Raw genomic sequence first — 21,232 nt, forward strand, 5'->3', positions numbered from 1 at the left:
TAAAGGGCCATGATGTGGAGGTGCAGGTGTCAGGCTGGGGTGGACAAAGTCAGAAGTCACACGACATCAGGCTGTAATCCAGCAAGTTTATTTGGAATCACAAGCTTTTCGGGAATTGTCGAAGAACAGTGCTCCAAAAGCTTGTGAGTTGAAATAAACTCATGGGACTAAAACCTGGCATTGTGTGATTTCTGACTAGGTGCAATAAAAGGTGAGCAGCAAAAATATTGGGTCCAGTAAACAGTTTGCATTTGGATTCAATTGCAATCCAGTTGGAAAGTTACATGTAAATGGATGCTGGTAAATGTAAAGTATCACATGAGTCAAATGTTAAGATGAGTGATGTAGATTTATACTGAAGGGAGGAAGGAGAATATCCACTATGTACAAGTACTGGCTAAAGAAACCTGTTATAGTCGAGGAGAAGGAATTGTACTTTCTGGCCTGGGCTTTTGCAGAGTTAGTAAAATTCTGCAACTTTTAAAATTATAGGCAAGTCCCAAAGGCAGAAGACTAACCCCTATACAATTTTTACCAGCTGTGTGAAGGTGTGTGACTGACACAGGAGGCAAATCTAAACACAGCAGGGCCATTAGATCTTAGTGCTAAGTTCAAACTATCCCATTAAAGTGCCTTAACTTGCAGTACAAGAGTCATAAACCTACACACCAGACACTCTTGAGTTGTTTAAGTTTCATACTCTACTGTTTTAAAAAAATCTCTTTAAAGATGAAAAGAACAGGCTTTTGAAATCCCTTTACTGGACTGCTTTGATTGATAGACCACCTGATTTAAATTAGATAAAAGCACTGCAATTTGTCATGTAGTTTCAATACAGAGCTAATATAATGTCAATTTGAATGCTTGGCTGAATTTCAAAAGTGACAATTATCTCAGCTGGAGTTTCTGCTTTTATTGTCTAAAGAATTAGCTGTCCGATGTGGGATCAGAATAAAAGCATGTTTTTGTATGAGATTAATCACTTGAGCATAATTAAAACTTTGAGTTTTATGAATGGGAGTATTTTTACTGTCAAGTGTGTAAGAGTGACAGCTGAATGCAGATTGTTAGAACAGCTTTATTTACCTCCACAAGTCTCCTAGCTTCTACTCATGATGGATACTGGGTGAATGGCTGTGAAAGTGGTATGGAAGTAAGCAGAATTCAAAGGAGTCATGAGTTGGTATAGAAGGGCCAAGGGCAGTGAGTAAGTGTGAAAGGATGTGCAGGGTGAGCTTGCAAAATAAAAACTGGGATAAAGTTCCAGAGAAGTGGGGCAGCTTCCAAGCCAGAACTCTAAACTTGGTCAGCCCTGTACCTGCCCTACTTTCAGAGTCACTGTGCTACACTTTGCCTGCCTCCACAGAGCAAACATTAGGTCAGACAGGGTGCGTTAAACTGAGTCATGGTTGTCAAGTCAAGCTATATGTCTAAGTATGGGGATGGATAACATTTACAATGGAGGTCTAGAGTGAGGAATTGATTTAATTATGTGTGGCAAAATATATGACCAATAGTAATCATTTGAAACTTTACATAATCTTATCAGCATTACTAGTTACAAAATTAAGTGCTGGGTAATGCTATTGATCACAATAAAATGAGCCTTGAGATAATTTATTTTGAATCTAGGAATTATTTAATATATATTTAGATAAGGATAAAATTTAGGAATGACGCCAAAATGAAGTGTTACCTCAGTACAATAAATGCAAATATAACTGGTTTCTGTTGTTACTATCAGTTGGGAACAAATGAACCTCAGTGAGAAATTGAGTTCCTTGAGTGCTGAGTAAAAATTCCATTAAACGCTCAGCAAAGATTTATGGTACTTATTGTAACTGTCATAAATTGCTTGCATATTTTGATTCCTATTATCCTGTTTAGTCAACTATATTTCTGGCAGAAAATATTTGTGTTTTTTTACCATAAATCATTTATGACTTCAGGCGAATAATCTATTGTGTTTAAGAGTTTTAATAATTGGGAATGAGAATATATTTTCAAAAATGATATCAAATTTAAGAAAGTAAGAATTGATGGTTCAGGCTTAAGGATTTCCCTTACAAAGAGTTGACCTTCTGCACTCAGATACAGGAATTATTTGCCTAAAGATTTCATTTCTAGTGTCAATATGAAATGATAGGACAGTTTGTATTGTTGCATATTTTGCTCGATTAGCAAGTGGGCTCCCACAGGATGCCATTAACTGCAATTGCAATTTTGTACTTGTCTCATCTCAAGACTGAGGTGTATCACTCTTTGAATGTGCAGTTGGTGTGTGACTACAGTCAGCATATTGTGATGATAAATGCCCACTATCCTAGCAGCAGTCTTGTTGCATTCATTCTGTATAGTCTGCTATTTACTCAATCTTTCAGCCATCATGTCAAAGCAGAACATAAATGTTTCAAGTCTGCTTCACCAATTGACTATTGCTGGGCTTCAAAACCAACTTCCAGTCTGCTCCCCGTTTCTCCTTAAATCCATGAGAGATCAATGATGTACCAATCTCAAACTTAAATATATTCAATGCTGGCCTATCCATAAAGCTCAGGAAAATGTCAAAAGTCCACATCCCTTTCACTGAAGGCATTTCAGTGCTGCAGAGATAGCTGCAGAGATAGTGGATGCAATGGCCATAATTTTCCAAAATTCCCTGGATCCTGGATCCTGGACTGGCCCAACTGAATTGGAATTTAGTAAATGTAGCACCACTATACAAGAAAACTGGGAACAATACACTAATTAGTCTGATGTGAGGCATCAGGCATCAGGAAAGTGCTGGAGTCTACTACAACCGGCAAATAGGAAGACAGATAGCATGTTAATGTTTATCGGAAAGGGACCAGAGTAAAAGAATACAGCAGTCTTTTAGCGATTGCACAGGTCAGCGCTGAAGAAGAATATAGATGAAGGGAATGGATCGGGTATTTATCATTCATGCTGGCACCAATGACATTGGAAGGATGAGAAAGGAGGCTGTGTTGAAAGACTTTGAACAATGAGGAGCTAAATTGAAAAGCAGAACGTTCAAGGTGATCATCTCTGGTCTACAGCCTGAGTCATGGGAAAATTGGCATTGGGAAAGTAAAGTCAAGGAGTTAAAAACATGGATTAAAGATTGATATGGGTGAAAGGTTTTCAGTTTGTGGGGCTCTAGCATCAGTACTGGCATGGAACAGGGCTGTTCTGGTGTCATGGCTTCATTTGAACCATACTGGGACCAATGTCTTGGTGAATTACATAACTAGGAATGTAGGGAGAACATTAAGGGCGGCATGGTGACTTTAAGGGCATCATGGTGGCTCAGTGGCTAACACTGCAGCCTCACATCACTAGAGTCCCAGGTTCGATTCCAGTCTTGGGTGACTGTCCGTGTGGAGTTTGCACATTCTCCCAGTGTCTGTGTGGGTTTCCTCCGGGTATTCCGGTTTCCTCCGACAGTCCAAAGATGTGCAGGTCAGGTGAATTAGCCATGCTAAATTGCCCATCATGTTAGGTGCATTAGTCAGAGGGAAAAGGGTCTGGGTAGGTTACTGTTTGGAGGGTTGGTGTGGACTGGTTGGGTTGAAGGGCCTGTTTCCACACTATAGGGAATCTAATCTAATGTAAATTAATTGGGGATGGGGGGGGAGGGGAGTATGGGTGTTGGGAGAGGGGAAATGTAGGTTTACAAAGTAAGAGTATATAGCAGAATTAAAAGGCAGTTATTTGGATAACGATACCCAGAATGGTATAGGAAGGGACATAATATACAAACATTGAAAAATAGCTGTAAAAAGGGCCAAAAAGCAGAAAAATATTTTTTTTTAAAAGGCAGGATTAATAGTGCTTTACTTGAATGTACACGGTATTCAGAATAAAATAGATGAATTAACTGCACAAATTCAGGTTAATGGATATGATATCATAACCATGACAGAGACATGGTTACAAAGAGATCAAAGCTGGGAACTAAATATTCAGGAGTATATGACTTTTCAAAAGACATTCAGGAAAAAGAGGGTGGTAGGTTAGCAGTGTTGGTATGTATGGGATGGAATAAGTACAAAAGCGAGAATGATCTTGAATCATATGTTATAGAATCCATATGGGCGGATGTAATAAATCAAAAGGGAAAGAAGTCACTGGTAGGACTTCTCTATGGCCCCCAACCGTTGCTGTGCAGTGGAACAGAGAATAAATCAGGAAATAACAATCGTATGTAAAGAGGTAGAACAATACTCTAATCTTTAATCAGCAAGAAAATCAAAGGTTGTGGGGAAAAGACAGGAAAGTGAAATTGAGGATTATCAAATTAGCCATAATCTCATTGAATGGCAGAATAGATTGAATGGGCAGAATGATCTACTCCTGCTCCTATGTTTTACAGACTTATGAACTTTGATATGACCACATTTGGAATAGTGTGTCCAGTTTTGGTCTCCATATGCAAGGAAAGATTTATTTCTATTGGAGGCAGAGCAGTGAAGAGTCAACATATTGGTTCCTGCAATAAGTGGATTTTCCCATGAATGAGACAGCAAGTAAATTGTGTCTGTGTTCTCTAGAGTTTAGAAGAATAAAAGATGACCCCAATGAATCTTACAATATTTTGAAAGGATTTGATAAGATAGAGACTGAGAGTTTGTCTCCCCGAGCTGAAGAATCTGAAGCTTGGGTCACGACAACAGTCTTAGGACAAAAGGATCCATCATTTAAGAAAAAAACAGAAAGAAAATGTTTCAATCAAAAGATTGTGAATCTTTGAAATTATTAACTCAGAGAGTTGAACCATCACTAGATATATTTAAAGCTGGGATAGGCAGATATTCGGTCTATCGGGAAATCGTGGGATATAGGGAGATGACAACAATGTTGAGCTGAGTTCAAAGAGCAGCCACAGTCATATTGGATGGCAGTACAAGGTGTTTGGTGTAGTCCTGCTCTCATCTCTTGTGTACTTTTAATGTGTATTCAATTGCAACAATCAAATGCTTTTTCCATAAAATTGGTGGCTTCTTAAAGACGAATGTGTGATAATATTTGAAGACAATCCACCCTACAGCTTTGTAAACAGAACTTGCACGCATTTGCTCACTGATTAAACTTGGTGCCAAAACATGAAGCATAAGTGATGCTGTGGGATAATACCTACCCAACCGGATATATGGGATGCTCATCATCTATCATGAAAGCTCATACTTGGGCCTAAGGCTGTCACTTTCAGTCCTGCAAATTGCCAAGTATACCTTAGATTAACCTGAAAAGATAAGGTGTCTCAAGATATATCAAGAAGCAGTGATGCTAGAGGTTATACAGTTGTTTTTTAATTTCAAAATATAATTTATTCATAATATAACTTTATGTAAATACATGCTCACTAAAGCAGTTTGTTTCTTCATATGCTAATGTGAAAAACCAAACAAATATAGGAGTTTGACTCCATTCAGCAAATAAACCAAAGGGATCTCTTACTTGTATAGAACTATATTTATATACATTTGAGGTTCTGGACAGATGCCCCATTAAATTTCAGCAGAAAGACCTTAGATAGTGATGTTTCTCCACTGTGCCTTGGCAGCAGCTATGCCAAGCTTTAGTGAATCTCTCAGCACGTAGTCTAAAACCTTGAAACATGCCAGTCTGGAACATTCTGTCGAGGTCAACTCCTTGCTCTGGAAAACCAACAGGTTCCGGCAACAGCAAATGCTGCTGCTGCTATGCAGTTGCAATAAGTGATGTTCCACAACAGGATACTGCCAGCAAGCCAAAACAACATTCTTTCTACCACACAAATGAATAATTGCAAGTAATTAAGCCATACCTCCCAAAGACTGGGAAATGATTTCAAGCATTGTATCCCTTCAGCTGTTTCCAAAAGTGAGAGTACTTACTGAATTCAACCAATTAATGCGCTCACAACACCGAACATATTGTTAATGGTAAGCATATGAACAGATATCACAGAATAATCCCGAGTGTGTCAATTACACTGACCATCAATGTAAGATTATCAGTTGGGCTTGCGATGTAGCTCATTATATTTGCTAAAAGCGAGAATGATCTTGAATCATATGTTATAGAATCCATATGGGCGGATGTAATAAATCAAAAGGGAAAAAAGTCACTGGTAGGAATTCTGTGATATCTGTTCATATTCTTATGCTTACCATTAACAATATGTTCTACCTCTTTACATGCGATTGTTATTTCCTGATTTATTCTCTGTTCCACTGCACAGCAACGGTTGGGGGCCATAGAGAAGTCCTACCAGTGACTTCTTTCCCTTTGATTTATTACATCCGCCCATATGGATTCTATAACATATGATTCAAGATCATTCTTGCTGTTGTACTTATTCCATCCCATACATACCAACACTGCTAACCTACCACCCTCTTTTTCCTGAATGTCTTTTGAAAAGTCATATACTCCTGAATATTTAGTTCCCAGCTTTGATCTCTTTGTAACCATGTCTCTGTCATGGTTATGATATCATATCCATTAACCTGAATTTGTGCAGTTAATTCATCTATTTTGTTCTGAATACTGTATACATTCAAGTAAAGAACCACTAATCCTGCCTTTTTAAAAAATATATACTTTTCTGCTTCTTGACCCTATTTACAGCTATTTTTCTATGCTTGTATATTATGTCCTTTCCTATACCACTCTGGGTATCGTTATCCAAATAACTGCCTTTTAATTCTGCTATATACTCTTACTTTGTAAACCTGTATTTCCCCTCTCCCAACACCCATACTCCCCTCCCCCCATCCCCAATTAATTTACATTAGATTAGATTTCCTACAGTGTGCAAACAGGCCTTTCGGCCCAACCAGTCCACACCAACCCTTCATATCCATATTCAAAGCCCTGTTGTTTGTAAACACAGATAACCTGTCCAGGCCTTGTACTTTTTTTTAAAAGAACAACTTGGGGAAAACTGCAACCCATGGCAACACTTCAATCAATCAGAGTTAACCTATCTTTTATTTAACATAAACAAATGCTAGAGGAGATGATGACATAGTGATAAATTCAGTGGACTAGTAACTTCCATAGAGAGGTTGAAATCCTGCTACAGTGGATAGAATTTAAATCGAGTTGAAGTTTTAAATTGAGAGCCTGTCTCAGTAATAGTGCCCATGAAACTCTCATCAACTGTTGTTGGCTATTTCATTGATAGCCTTTAGGGACAAAAATCTGTAATTCTTAACTGGATTGGCCCACGTGTGCCTCTAAACCCACAGAAACATGGTTGACTCTGAATTAGTCCAGCAAGCCACTTAGTTCAATAGTAATAAGGATGGACAATGAATGTTGGCCCTGCAGTGAGGCAGTCATATCCTGTGAAAGAGTCAAAACTGTTTTCTGGAGCTTTCTCCATGGCATATCTTAATCAGGGTTCAGTTGCCAATCAATCAGTACCCCTTTTCTCATGAAATATAAATTGTTGCTCCTTTTATAATTAATATAGAGTCATAGAGCTGTACAGCATGGTAACAGACCCTTTGGTCCAACTCATTCATATCAATGAGATATCCTGAATTAATCTAGACCCATTTGCCAGCATTTGGACCATATCCCTCCAAACCCTTCCTATTCATATACCCATCTAGATGCCTTTTAAATGCTGTAATTGTAGCAACCTCCACCACTTCCTCTGACAGTTTATTCCATATGCACTACCCTCTGCATGAAAAAGGTTGCCTCTTAGGTCCTTCTTAGATTTTTCGTCTCTCACCTTAAACCTATGCCCTCTAGTTTTGAATTCTGCTACCCTGGGGAAGATACCTTCACTTTTCACCCAATCTATGCCCCTTGTGATTTTAGAAACTTCTATAAGGTCAACCCTCAGCCTCCAACACTCCAGGGAAAACAGCCCCAGCCTATTCAACCTGTACCTTGAGCTCAAACCTTCCAACCCTGGCAACACCCTTGTAGATCTTTTCCAAACCGTTCAAGCTTCACGACATCTTTCCTATAGCAGGGAAACCAGAATTGAACGCAATATTCCAAAAGTGGCCTGTATTGCCACAACATGACCTCAGTTCCCAGTATATGAGCATCTGCCACGATAAATGCAAGATTAAAAGCTTTGACAACATATTTTTAGCAATTCGTAATAAATTAGCAATTCTCGCATGAAGGAAGCAGGAATATATTTAAATTTCAATCTTACCGTATTAAGAAAGAATATTTAATCATTTTACTATCATCTTTCAATTCAAATTCTGGATAGCTGTTAAGTAGCTGATCACATCACTCAGGATCAGGCTAAAATGTTTAACAAGTACAAAAGTCTCCTTTGTTGTCAAAGAACCACCTCCTGTTTCTTTCGACAAGTTGTTGCATCTTCAAAGCACCAGAATAAAATCAATGCACAATTACATTTGCCTTTCAATATGTGCTATACTTCTACATTTTAATGATATTAAGCCTGAAACCTCTTATGAAGTGCATGGATTACAATGCCATTCCTGAATCTTTCACCCAGCCTCAGCATTAAGAAGGTGTGTCGAGAATTCCAGGATCATCCTGTGAATTCAACCCATTAACTTAAGATATTTTCTAATCAACCCATTCAAAGATGTTATTATAAAGGCAGGAGTAAGAGAGACCTGAACCCAGGCTTCCGGGTCAGAGGTAGGGACTCTATCATCACACCACAAAAGCCCTCCCCATAAACTCTTAAGAGACCCCTAAATAGAATGTTCAGCAGCTCAGCGATGACAAATCTCAGAAGGACCCATACTAGGATTATAGCTTCCACTGGATCTGAAGATGCCTTGCACGTCTGTTTATTTTGAGGGAAAGCTATGACTGCCAATTCTTTCCTCCTGTTCTCAATAGTCTGTCTGTAGACCACTTCCCTTTTTAGCTTACAGATTAGAGAAGGCTGCACTTAATTATTCTTACAGATGCAATCCACTTGCCCCAGACATGTTAATGAAAGGCTTTTGTGATTTCTTTTTGAAATCATGTTACTGGTTGTCATATTTTCTCAAAGAGAATATATTTTAAGCACCTTCCAAACAACAAAAGAATTCAGTCCGAAAATCATAAATGATTCCCGCTTACCATTTGAACTGAGACTGGTTTCTTCCCTTTCTCTAAATGCTGCATGAAGCGTGGATGGTTTCAATTGGACTAACGGCATAAATGCCAATTACACAACACTGCTGAAAATGTTCTTTCTGAAAGCATTTGATTTGTTACATAGTATAGATGGAAATTTGACACTCATCTTCAAGGCAGTACCCAGGAAATATGAGCCATTCCTCTCAGGTTGAAGCCAGTTCCTGTTTGTACCTGTTCTAAACAAATTTCCTTCATTTCTGATTAGCTTAAATAAACCAGAGAAGGTGTCTCTGTGACTATTGGCTCTTCCTGTTTAGAAGCTGCTATGTATATTTTGTTGTTGGGACTCTATAATTCTGCCTGCAATGGTCATCTGGAGTCATTTCACTCAAGTCTGATAATAACCTAGATTCCAGGAGAAAGTGAGGAAGGCAGATTCTGGAGATCTGAGTCAAAAGATGTGATGCAGGAAAAGCATAGCAGGTCAGGCAGCATCCGAGGAGCTGGAGAATTGATGTTTCGGGCATAAACCTCATCAGGGATCATAGACGTTTCGGGCATAAACCCTTCATCAGGAAGGTATGCATTCCTGGGTACTACATTCAGGCTACAATCCATGTAAGTATTTTTAAAATGAGTATCGAATTCCTGATGAAGGGCTCATGCTCAAAACGTCAATTCTCCTCCTCCTTGGACTGGCTGTGCTTTCCCAAAAACACACTTTTAGACTATTCAATATTCCAGCTATTTGAATTTATCTGAGTAATTATTCATGTGCATTTAGTGCGACCTTCTTATTACAGATTCTAAACTTGCATTATGCAAGTTGCAAACTCACAGAGCATAAGCAAAGTTAACAACGATGCAATGTAAACTACAATGACACTTTTAAAATTAAACTCCTCAATCATTTTTCATTGGGCCAAAGGATCCAGTGCATTGAGCCTGTGATAGAAAAATCGGTGCGAGACAAGAATAATAATTAACTGAATGGGTTTACAAAACTGTTCTTCTAACTCAGTTGGTGTATTAGAATATGGCTTCTTGGCTATTAGTTTTAAAGTCATGAGCTGGTATGGCACTCGGATACTAACACTGGTAAATAGAAATGTATGTCTACTGCCTCTAAAATCTTGCGGTGAGAACGACTGGCCTTGTTATCAAGCCACATTTGAACAAACACGACATTGAGATGCCCCAGCAAAACTGGAGTCAAAGAGGATAAGGAGAAAAATACCTTCAGTGGTTGGACTCATACCGAGCAAAAAGAAAGGTGATTGTGGTTGTTTAAGGTTAATCATGTCAGTCCCAGGACATCTCTGCAGGTTTGAGGCCCAACCATCTTCAGCTGCTTTATCAATAGCCTTCCCTTCACCACAAGATCAGAAGTGCGGATGTACCATGATAATTGCACAATGTTTATCGCTGTTTGCAATTCCTAAGATCCTGAAGCAGTCCATGTCCAAATACAGTAAGACTTGGACAACAATTATTCTTGACCTGATGAATGGTAAGGAACAGTCACAGCACACAAGAGTCAGACAAGAGGGCTTCTAAACATTTCCTTTTAACACTTTTATGGCATCACCATTCCTGAAATCCATTGTCAACATTCTGGGGATTACCTTTGACCAGATAATAAACTGAACCAACTCTACTAATACTGTAGGTAAAAACAATGACTGCAGATGCTGGAAACCAGATTCTGGATTAGTGGTGCTGGATGAGCACAGCAGTTCAGGCAGCATCCAAGGAGCAGCGAAATCGACGTTTCGGGCAAAAGCCCTTCATCAGGAAGCTGACTCTCAGAAGCCCATCCACCACTCACGACATACAAGTCAGGAGTGAGAACGAATAATCTTCATTTGGCTGGAATATGTGCAGTTCTTAAACAGCTCAACAACATCCATGACAAAGCAGCTTGCTTGATTGACATCACATCCAACAACTTCAACATTCAGTCCCTTGCTTGGCACGCAGGAGTAGTTGTTGATATCATCTACAAGATGCACTACAGCAACTCAGGAAGGCTTCTTCACAGGGCCTGGGAGAGGAGGATGCAAGTGACTGAGGCCTATGCCTTGGTGGAACCCTGAACTCAGATAGCACTGTCCCTCTTTAAAGAGACTGCCTCACATACAGCTCAACATGTTCACACACAAACGCATGGTGGGTGTTCTAGGAGTTAGAGTTCCCATTGTCTTGGAGTGAAAGCCCAAATCTGTGCAGCCATTTGTTTTGATAGGGAGAGTGCAGTGAGGCCAACTGGTCTGTGCTGTCCATGTTCCACACAACCTTCTACCCACCCTACTTCATCACAACTTAACACAATGATTTCCCATTAGTTAACAGTACATTTTACGCAATAGATGCAGGGGAGAGCTAAGGAAGTTTTTTTTTGCAGTGAGTGAAATGGACCTGAAACTGCCTGCTGAGTAGAAGGATGGAAGCAGAGACAATGAATGAAACTGAAAGGGTAAATAAATTTTACAGGGATAGAGCAGGGGAACGAGATTGACTGGATTGCTGTGCAGTTATGATATGGTACATAATGGATGATATGGTTTTATTTATACATTTCGTTTGGAAAATTTATTTTGCAATGGCTTTTATTTTAGTATTGTGCTCAAGCAGATTGTGATGGTTGGGGGCTGAGGGGGAAGATGTGGACCAGTTAATGAATGACATCTTGAGGCTGCATTTATTGGTTTCACTTATTGGATAAGTCAACCACAGCCACTATCTTAGCGATTATCACCTACTTGCCTTCTCTTCCTCCCCACCATATGGTGACGGCAATGCTGTCATCATGGTGGAGGTTAAGATGGTCTGTTGCTGCATAAGTCCTGATGTGCTCTGTGACAGCTGCATTATACCTCCAGAGTGGTTCAAGCAGTGAAAGCTGTGTTCCAGCAGCCATACGATGTGCTTTATCACACCCTGTGTTGATTACATGCAGTATCTAGGGACTCTTATCCTGAGACAGGGCATCACAGTTCCTCCTGTACAGAAAGTACCTTCTGCTTTATTATATACGATACTTAAATGTAACTGACACAGTGGATTGCTGCAGGACAAATGCAACATTTTAAATTTCTGTTTCTTTTAGTGTGGCATCCATCAATTCTAAAATAACAAAACAAACAAATCAGGTGAAGTTAATTGAATGGATTATGATTTAGAATACTATTTTGTAAAGATCCTACATCCTAAATGTTATTCCATTTGTCATGTACTGTGGGTCCACAGACAAATTAAACCTATAGTACTATACTAGCTATTTTTTGTCAATTTCAAGAGACTCCGATATTCATGCAATGGTCCAGGAAGGGCTGTTCTTTAAGGTTAACATCAATGTTCATTTTTGAGAAACACAGGGAGCTTTTCAAATCATCTAGGCATAAAATAACTGACGTGTTAATTCATAATATGTGGATATAGCAATTATTTCCTAGCAACTACACAGCTTGCTTGATTATGGTAGATTTTACAAGAACATAGTTTTAACTTTGAGCTTTGGAATTCCAAGAAATACGTTTTGTTAATATTTTCCATTTAGGCTGCTTTTATTTAGTTTCAGACATAACTTGAACTAATATGCTTTGTTCTTCTTCTAGTAAAAGGTTGCTGCAACCTTCAGCACTCTGAAAATGTTCTCTAGGTTAGTGCCACACCCCAACATTCTCCCAGAAACTTTCCAAGTTAGTCCTCTTATGGTACATGCTGAAAAATGTGTTGCTGGAAAAGCACAGCAGGTCAGGCAGCATCCAAGGAGCAGGAGAATCGACGTTTCGAGCATAAGCCTGAATTTCTTCAGGCTTATGCCCAAAACGTCGATTCTCCTGCTCCATGGATGCTGCCTGATCTGCTGCGCTTTTCCAGCAACACATTTTTCAGCTCCGATCTCCAGCATCTGCAGTCCTCACTTTCTCCTCTTATGACACTTACTTGATTGACTTTTGAAAGTGCCTCTGCCATTTCTTTTCATTACCCTGTTTTGTTGCCAATTATTTTAAATTAATGACTACTGGTTTCAGATCCATTTTTCAGAAGAAGCAGTTTCTCTCCACAGCCATTACTAAAACCCTGGAATTTTGGGACTGTTTCTATCATGTTTAATATTAGCAAAGCCTTTAGCTGCTAAATCTGCAACCTTTGCCTGTTCAATGTGTTTTAGAAAGAGGTTGAATGTTCAGAAAATGCTACAATGAAAAAGCTCTTTAAAACACATTAACTGTGCAGTTGCCATTGGCTGCACTGAGAATTTTAAAAAACGGCTATCTTAATGGTGATCCACTAGCTGATTCTTATTGATGGGATCACTGATTTCACATTCTAAATGAGAAAATTCACTGAGAATATATACAGATCTCTGTATTTTTAAGTTCCTTGACTGGTCAGTAAACATGGACTGATTAATTCTTTTTTAAATTCACTCATAGGGTGTGGATATCACTGGCTGGCCAGCATTTATTCCCCATCCCTGGCTACTCTTGAACTAAGTGGCTTATTAGGCCATTTCAGGGGCAATAATAAGAAAATACTTTTGCTGTGGGTCTGGTGTCATATGTAGGCCAGACCAGGTGAAGATGATAGGTTTCCATCCTGAAGGGTACAAGTGACACCAGATGAACTTTTGCCCAACAATTGGCAATTTTTTCAGAGTTATCAGTAGATTCTTAATTGCAGATTTTTAAAACCTAAAATCAAATTCCACCATTTGCCATGGCAGGATTCAAGTCCAGGTCACCAGAACATTACCTGAATTTCTGGATTAATGTTAAGCCATAATACCATTAGGCTATCACCTCCCTATGTACAATACAGTATATGATCACTGGGTTCATCTCATACTTCTTTTAAAATTAAGAAAGGTGCAGTAAAAATTCTCTTATGCAGAACCACTGGAAATTTAACCAATACGTGAAATGGTATATGGATATGGATAATATTTGAAAATTCCAATACAGATTTTTAAAGCTGAAGTTTTTGAAAGAGTCCAAAGGTTTAAAATTAAAGCAAGTTGGTTTGATACATGTTTTTTTTTCTGCGCCTTTCAATTAATAAGACATAGGCAAACACTACCATCTGCGCTATAAACTTGTGTGCCAATCAATCATTCTAGTCATATCCTAGTCCTAGAATTGAGATAAGGAAAATGTCATATCATCTTGCTTCCACACATTGTAATTAAGCTTCTGCAAGTAATGATCAACTGATGTGGGGAGACTGTAGTGACAATCCCCTGGGATACAAAGACCAGAATCCAATAACCCATAACAGAATTTCAGTTACAAACTTGACAACTTAAAATTAATACACAGAACAGTAATATGTTTAAACAAAGTTACTTTTTATTATATTTTGGCATTTGTACCTTGAAGGTACACATAGGACTTCATTCTACCAAAGTAATTCAATTACAAGTTGCACAATGTTATCTTTCTTTACATATTTTGACAGGAGCACCTTTCACAGAAAGGATTTTATGCGTTTGTGCAATTATTACATTAAAGAATATGGAAGATAACAATTTTTACCAAGCTGTTGAAAAAAAACGGCCTTTTAAATTTAATGCATAAAACCTATTTTAGAATAAATAACCAATGCAATGTTTCAGTATAGATCCAGATGTTGCTGGACATTAAGATGGCGTTAAGCCCAGGTTCTATGAAGCCAATAAAAAGTATGAGCAAAAGATCAAGATTGGATACATAAAAGAAATTATATCTTTGCAAGATTAAAGCAGTGCTTAGCCAAAAATGTCCATCTCTGTGTTTAGTTTCAAACAGCATTAAGAAATTTAAAGATGACGTACCCTGGGACCCTTGTACCACAGTATTTTTTGAATGTTTATCTTGATGCAGCAATGTATTCCAAAATTAATTAGCTATGGAAGATCATTATTCCAGTCAAAGGTGGGCCTCATTTTTATCACATGAATCCTCATTCGAAACCAAACGTGTTGATTGTTATTTTCTTTTTCTGACCGGTTAATAGGGAATCAAAATGTTTAACAATTTAATAAGATGGTAGATTGATTTTCCAATAACAAATTAACAGAGAGATTCTTTGTTTCTGTTGGGCAGATTACTGGTATTCTGCAGAAGTCCAACAATCACATGCATAAGGGCAATTAGAGCAAACAACGTAAACTAGTATATCATTATCAACTTTCAAAACAATGTGCCATCGCGACAGCCCCGAAAATCCCAGAGACATGGATTCTAAAAGAATATTCTTAAAAACACCTAACATTGCTGAATGTAAAGAATGTTAGGATGTCAGAAGTTTTGATCAACTGACATATTGCCAATTAATATTGAGTTTTGATAAACCATCAAAAGTGATGTTTGTTTTACCTCTGCACAAATGATCAGCTGCACAAGTGGCGTCAAACACAAAGTGAATTAACTTATAATCCACTTCCTCTGTGCATTTCTAATTCTCATAACTCTGCTAAATGGAATGATGCATATAAATTGTTCATGCCTTTAAAAATGTACACATTAAGTAGTGTAATAACTAGTTCCTACTGAGGATTTGCTACAAGTGTTAGCTAATGTCAATTCCTTTCACATCCTTGTCATGAAACTGTTATTTGATTCTGATACATTGTTGATAGGAAAATTAAGCATTTATGGGATTCTGTGGATACATGAACCACTGTCACAAACATGCATATGAAAGACTAACTGATAGATCTTGATCTTTGGAAACACAGATTTTATTGATATACATATTTATGGAAATAAGGGCATCACCAACCATCCAGTTCTGCTCTTCTTTGCCTCATCATCGTGGAGCAGATGGAATTTCAATGCCATACACCTGCTGGTCTTACAAGTAATAATATGGGACAAAGTCTGTGCCATGTTGACTTTAATTACAAGCTTAACCTGAGGATAACCAGCCTCTTTTGTATCCCTCATCTAACTGTAACATGGAATTCTGCTATTTCAAAAATCTGATGTAGGTATATGATTAAGCCTCCATTTAAAATGATATGGTCAGTTAACAAAGGATTTTTTTTATCAATTTGGCTAAATTGCCAATACATTCTTCAGTAATAAGTATTGAGAATTCAACAAGTTTTAAAATTCTTGATGCATTTTTAGACGGCAACTACAGCTTCAATCTAAACTGGAGCACTCAAAAGAATGTGATATATTTACAAATAATGTTTACTGATAATTTCTGCCTTCTCCAGGGTAATTAGGGATAGGGTCAAAAAAACACTGGCCTAGCCGATGATGCCCCATATTTCATGAATGCAATGAAACAATGTTTGCTATTATTCAATCGTAAGCTTAGTAATCTCATTAGAAGGAGGTTTTAAGGTTGCACAGAATTAAAAACATCTACATAGTCCGATTAAACCCCAAACTATGCCTACCTTGTTATTGAACCCAATACACTGTGATTAGTGCCTTCTGTGACTGGAAATAGTAAGTTGATTCATCTTTATTGACAAAAAAAAGTACCTTGATCCTTTATGAAGTAACCGTCATGTGGGGAAGGGATAGAGTAATCCAATGTTTTCACAAGGCCAACCAACTTACTTATCCAAACAAAATATTTATTTACAAATATCAATCTATTGAAATTATCAGTTTATAATACTGCCTCCAGTACTGCTAACTGCCATAATACTGCTAAAAATTGCACTGCACTTGACAACTACTTGATTAATATAATTTCATGTAAAAATATCAGTTATATAAAAATACCATAGAAACATGTTTCATATCAAAAAATATTTAAGAAACTTCCAGTTGCAAAAATGCTGCTAAATGTTAAAATATTGCCATCAATAATGTATTGTAAAATACTATGTATTAGCTTGAAAATTTAGCCATTTAGCAACAAAGCTAGTTCATCTTAAAGCTAATTTGTATATCAGCCACAATGTAAATGTTACGGTCTTAATGAAATTAAAAATGAAATTCCTTTAATGTGGTCTATTAATTTCCTTGTTATCTATTATACTCATACTACGAGTAAAGCTTGATGGATCCCAATGGCTGTTTAATGATCTGCTATTATAACCTTTGTCCTGCAGCGGAGAACCTTTTCATGTATATGGGACATTATCATTCTTGACTATGATTACTGAAAAAAATTGCTTGACTTGTGCTGGTTTGTGTCATATTTACACTAGTACAACACTGAAATTTAGAATGAAAATCAATGCAAACTATAGTTATCAAACCAATCTGACAGCAAATTAAACAGAAATGTGAATTTAGAATTATACGCATTGAGTAACTGCATATAAACAAATAGCATGTCTTTGAATACAAATTTACTGGAATTCAAAAGTACTCAACTTGAATTTGTCCCTTGGTACACTGGAACTCAAAGTCCAATTGGGCTACCCACTCATTTGTACTTTCATTGACTCACCAGCAAAATATAACTGGCTCGATTTCTCAACTCACACATTTGCAGTCATCTCCTGGTACATAGCGGAAGATTTCACCCATCTTCAAAAATCAGTGGAATTTACCAGCTAACTGCAAAAATATTCAAATTGGCCAACAATCCCACACCTCACATAAAACAAATTTAGATTCAATCCCCAATATGACTGTGTGTCTAAATAGAAGACAAATCATTTCCCACAACATAGTAATTTTCTTTTTTGTCTCTTATATTATGGGTGGAGATGAAAGTTTGCAGCTAGAGAAAAGATTCTGATTGTCACTGCACTCATATACATCTGACAACAAGTAAAATAAAGGCACCTAAAAAGGTACAAGAATAAAACAGAACTAGCACAACATTGCAAGGTTCACAGTACCAAGGTCAAGTCTATACCTTTAACTGAAATATTTTCAAGAAGTTGCTCAACAACATAGTAATGATGCCACTAACACGTGTTAAAAACCCTAACGTTTTACTCCGTAACATTTGCTTGATAAAAAAGACAAGTTTTTTTTTAGAAAGATCTTTGTTTGTGTAATACTGAATTGTAATACTCCAAACACTGTGGATCTAATTTTCCACAGAAGAGTCAATGTGCAAAGAATTCTGACTGTCTTGCTGTAACTGAACTTTCGTTGACTCTCAAAAATATACATCTTCTTATCATTGTTTTAGACTCCTGTTAACATATTTCTTTGGCTTCTTGGCATCCATTGCTTTCTAAGTTGTTTTTGTTCAGAAACATGGAAGAACTGCAGAATATAAACTAACTGTTCGTTGGATGATTGAAACAAAAAGTCTTTCAACTCAACAGAGAAGTGTAGGCAGTCGATTTGGAAGGTCATTGGAATGCAGTAGGCAGCCAGACTTACAGTACACATCACTAATGCATAGTAAAAGTTCAACATTCAAACCACAAATTCAGGAACAGAGTCATCAGCTGTAAGGTCCAAAGATGAATATTTACTTGTTCGTTTGACAATAAAGGTTTCCTTTGTTGCACTGTACTGCTCTGCCAAGCACCGGTTACAGCAATTACTTTCCTCACTCAGATCATGAGCACAGCCAAACGTGTAGCTCTGAGCAACGTCTTGGCAAAGGTTGGCTACCTCCGTAAAGTCCTTCTGATAAAGTCGAATATCATCCAAGCTTTGGCTATGCCGGTCTGTGGAGGTCTTTGGTTTTCTGCACACAGGCTGTATGTAACAATACCAATACATTAGGCAACCATTTCACTCAAATAACTTCAAAACTTTAACTGATCAGAAGTCACTGCTAACCGAATCGCTGCAAAATCATTTGCAAATAAATTTTAAAAGGCAAGTCTTCACGTCGCTCATATTAGATGCTGTCAAATTCAACCGAATGGCTGAACTTCTAATTCCAGAAATAAAAATAGGTAAATCTGCTCTTTGGAAACACCGTTTCAGCTAAACCCCAAGGTGCACAAGTACTAAAAGTTTTTGAATATAAACAAACATGATTTATCCAGTTAAGTTGATTGAAAGGATAATGAGCCAAATGGATAAATAAAATCATCAGTTTGGATGTTAACTGATATTTTTGGGTATCGACTGTCTCGTGCCAGTACTTCAACTGTAATGCATGCTTCAGTTTTAAGTTCACCATTAAATGTTGCGATTTTATCTGGATCTACTGAGTGGATGCAGTTTGGACAGACTTGAGGGTCCAACATGCTGAGTGCTGTTCTTTGGGAATATATATTTTTGTAGACTTGCCTATTAGCAGATAGCTGTGCACCACTAAGCACTATATTCACTTATCACTATGTTCACAGCACTGCAAAAGCTATATGGTTAGGCATGATTTAAGGTTGCCTCAATTTGGTGCTGAATGGAATTTGCGACCTTTCCAGTCACTTTGGCACTGATATCCAAATTACACAGTCTGACTGACTCATATTTGAGATATCTACCTATGTCAAGCAGGTGCATACTGGATTTAATTGAATCTGAAATTAAGATGGCAGAGTGATTTCAGAGGACCAGGCGAATACATTGATTGTTGCTATTGTAAACATCCCACTTAACCCATTTTCACCGGGTGGGTTGGGTTGCAATGAAAGCAAGCATTTCTGTTGACCTACTCTTCTATTGTTGTACACTAAAAGGCATGGATTATTGCAGAAAGAACAGGTTGGGGTACATGTCAGTGGTAGTTCTACATCATCATGCAGCTCTGTATAAGTCACAGTAGCTCATTTTGCAAAAAGGTTACTGGTCCAAATGAATTATAGATACGAGCAGTGAATTTTTTATTGGCCATTGTGGCACTACAGTTAGGTACAGAACTATCCTATGTGAAATATTCCTCATCTATGGCAGAATTTAGTCATAGGGAATATCTGCATACAGCAGGAAAGGTTTGTAACACCGATGGGTTAAAGAAATCTAAAAATGCACATTACAGAAACATGCAACATCTAACAAAATTATTCAATACAGAAATAAGTCAAAAGCTTTCCATTTCTAACTTGGATAGAAAAGAAAATGTTAGTTTCCCAAAGTGTCCAACTCCTGTGACATATGCTATTGGCTCTTGGAACGTGATGGCGGCATAAAAAGGTAGCAGGAACTATAGGAGGTACTTAAGTATGGTATTGACGTACTAACTAGTGGACAGTTGCTTTGGATTCCAATAGAAGTAAAAATGTAAATATTCGTTTTGAATTCCCTTTAAAAGGTTCCAGAAAGATAACAGAGGCAGGTTCACCCCATTGTATTGCAGAAATCTGGGGAATTGATTTAAATTAATATGTATTGCTGATCTTTTAAAACTATTATAGCATCAAAAGAGAACACCACGGACAGCTTGCTCATAATAGTTTCTGCCTACTTTGCAGAGCTCTGTGCAGGTATTTCATTTTTAAAACTAATCCAGCTTCAAATGTGGTCACTCCATTGTTGAGTTCATTGTACTATGGACAGCATTGTTATATTTTCATCTGTACCGGTTTGTTCAACTGATTTGTTGACCAGACAAAAAAAATAAAGTGTTCTTTTGAAAGCAATGGAAATTCTTGTCTTCTTCATTGTGCCATTTTCAAAAAGTGAATAGTAAACGTGCGCACGAGTGATATTTTATTTCCTTGTCAGAAATACGCTTCTGCCTTTGGGTGAATTATATCATGAAACCTTCGTTATGGGTAAAGGAGTCCACATCTGACAAGATTTGCCCAAAGGAGAAAACTGCTTCCCCTCACCAGGCCTCAATCAATACAGTGTCACCTTGTTGGGGTGCCTGTTGCAATGGAAGAAAAATCATCTCCAGGAATCTACTTCAGTGGAAAAACAGAGTGAAATTATGGGATCTGCAAAAACAGCACTCTGAGGAAGTGTATACTGGAATTAAGTTCCACAGATTTCTTGGTGCAGGGCACTAAAGGCCAAACAGATATCAGCAAGGGCTTCAGCATTCTTGCAGTGCACAGAATCTGTGAACCCTATCATTGCCACAATAACACTGAAGGTGTGCTCCAGAACCTCCTCAGCAAGATCATGCTCACTGAAGCTCGCTTCAGTTCAATAAGGAAATACGTTGTTCCTGACCTCACTACAATCTTGATCCAAATATAAATTAAAAGGAGCTGAACTTGGATAGGGAGTGATTCCTCTTGACATCAAGGAACCATTTAACTGAAGTGCAGCGAAAAGGAGTCTGAACGTAACTGAATCTGTGGGAATCAGGGATGAAGCAATTCTTTGCTGGCAGGAAT

The 21,232-nt window shown here is 37.8% G+C and overlaps 1 protein-coding gene across 3 annotated transcripts in view; it reads right to left on the minus strand.

The window, feature by feature from the left end:
• Window positions 1-14,440: 14,440 nt before the first annotated feature.
• Window positions 14,441-21,232, minus strand: part of frmd6 (FERM domain containing 6) — a 131,188-nt gene continuing 124,396 nt past the window's right edge. For all 3 annotated transcript variants that reach the window (XM_060829180.1, XM_060829181.1, XM_060829182.1), the window contains one exon: window positions 14,441-18,692. In XM_060829180.1, the coding sequence (XP_060685163.1) occupies window positions 18,405-18,692 (288 nt within the window). In that variant the 3' untranslated portion in view covers window positions 14,441-18,404. The remainder of the gene's footprint in view (window positions 18,693-21,232) is intronic.

Source organism: Hemiscyllium ocellatum, chromosome 8 (genome assembly GCF_020745735.1).
Source record: "Hemiscyllium ocellatum isolate sHemOce1 chromosome 8, sHemOce1.pat.X.cur, whole genome shotgun sequence".
Lineage (NCBI taxonomy): Eukaryota > Metazoa > Chordata > Chondrichthyes > Orectolobiformes > Hemiscylliidae > Hemiscyllium > Hemiscyllium ocellatum.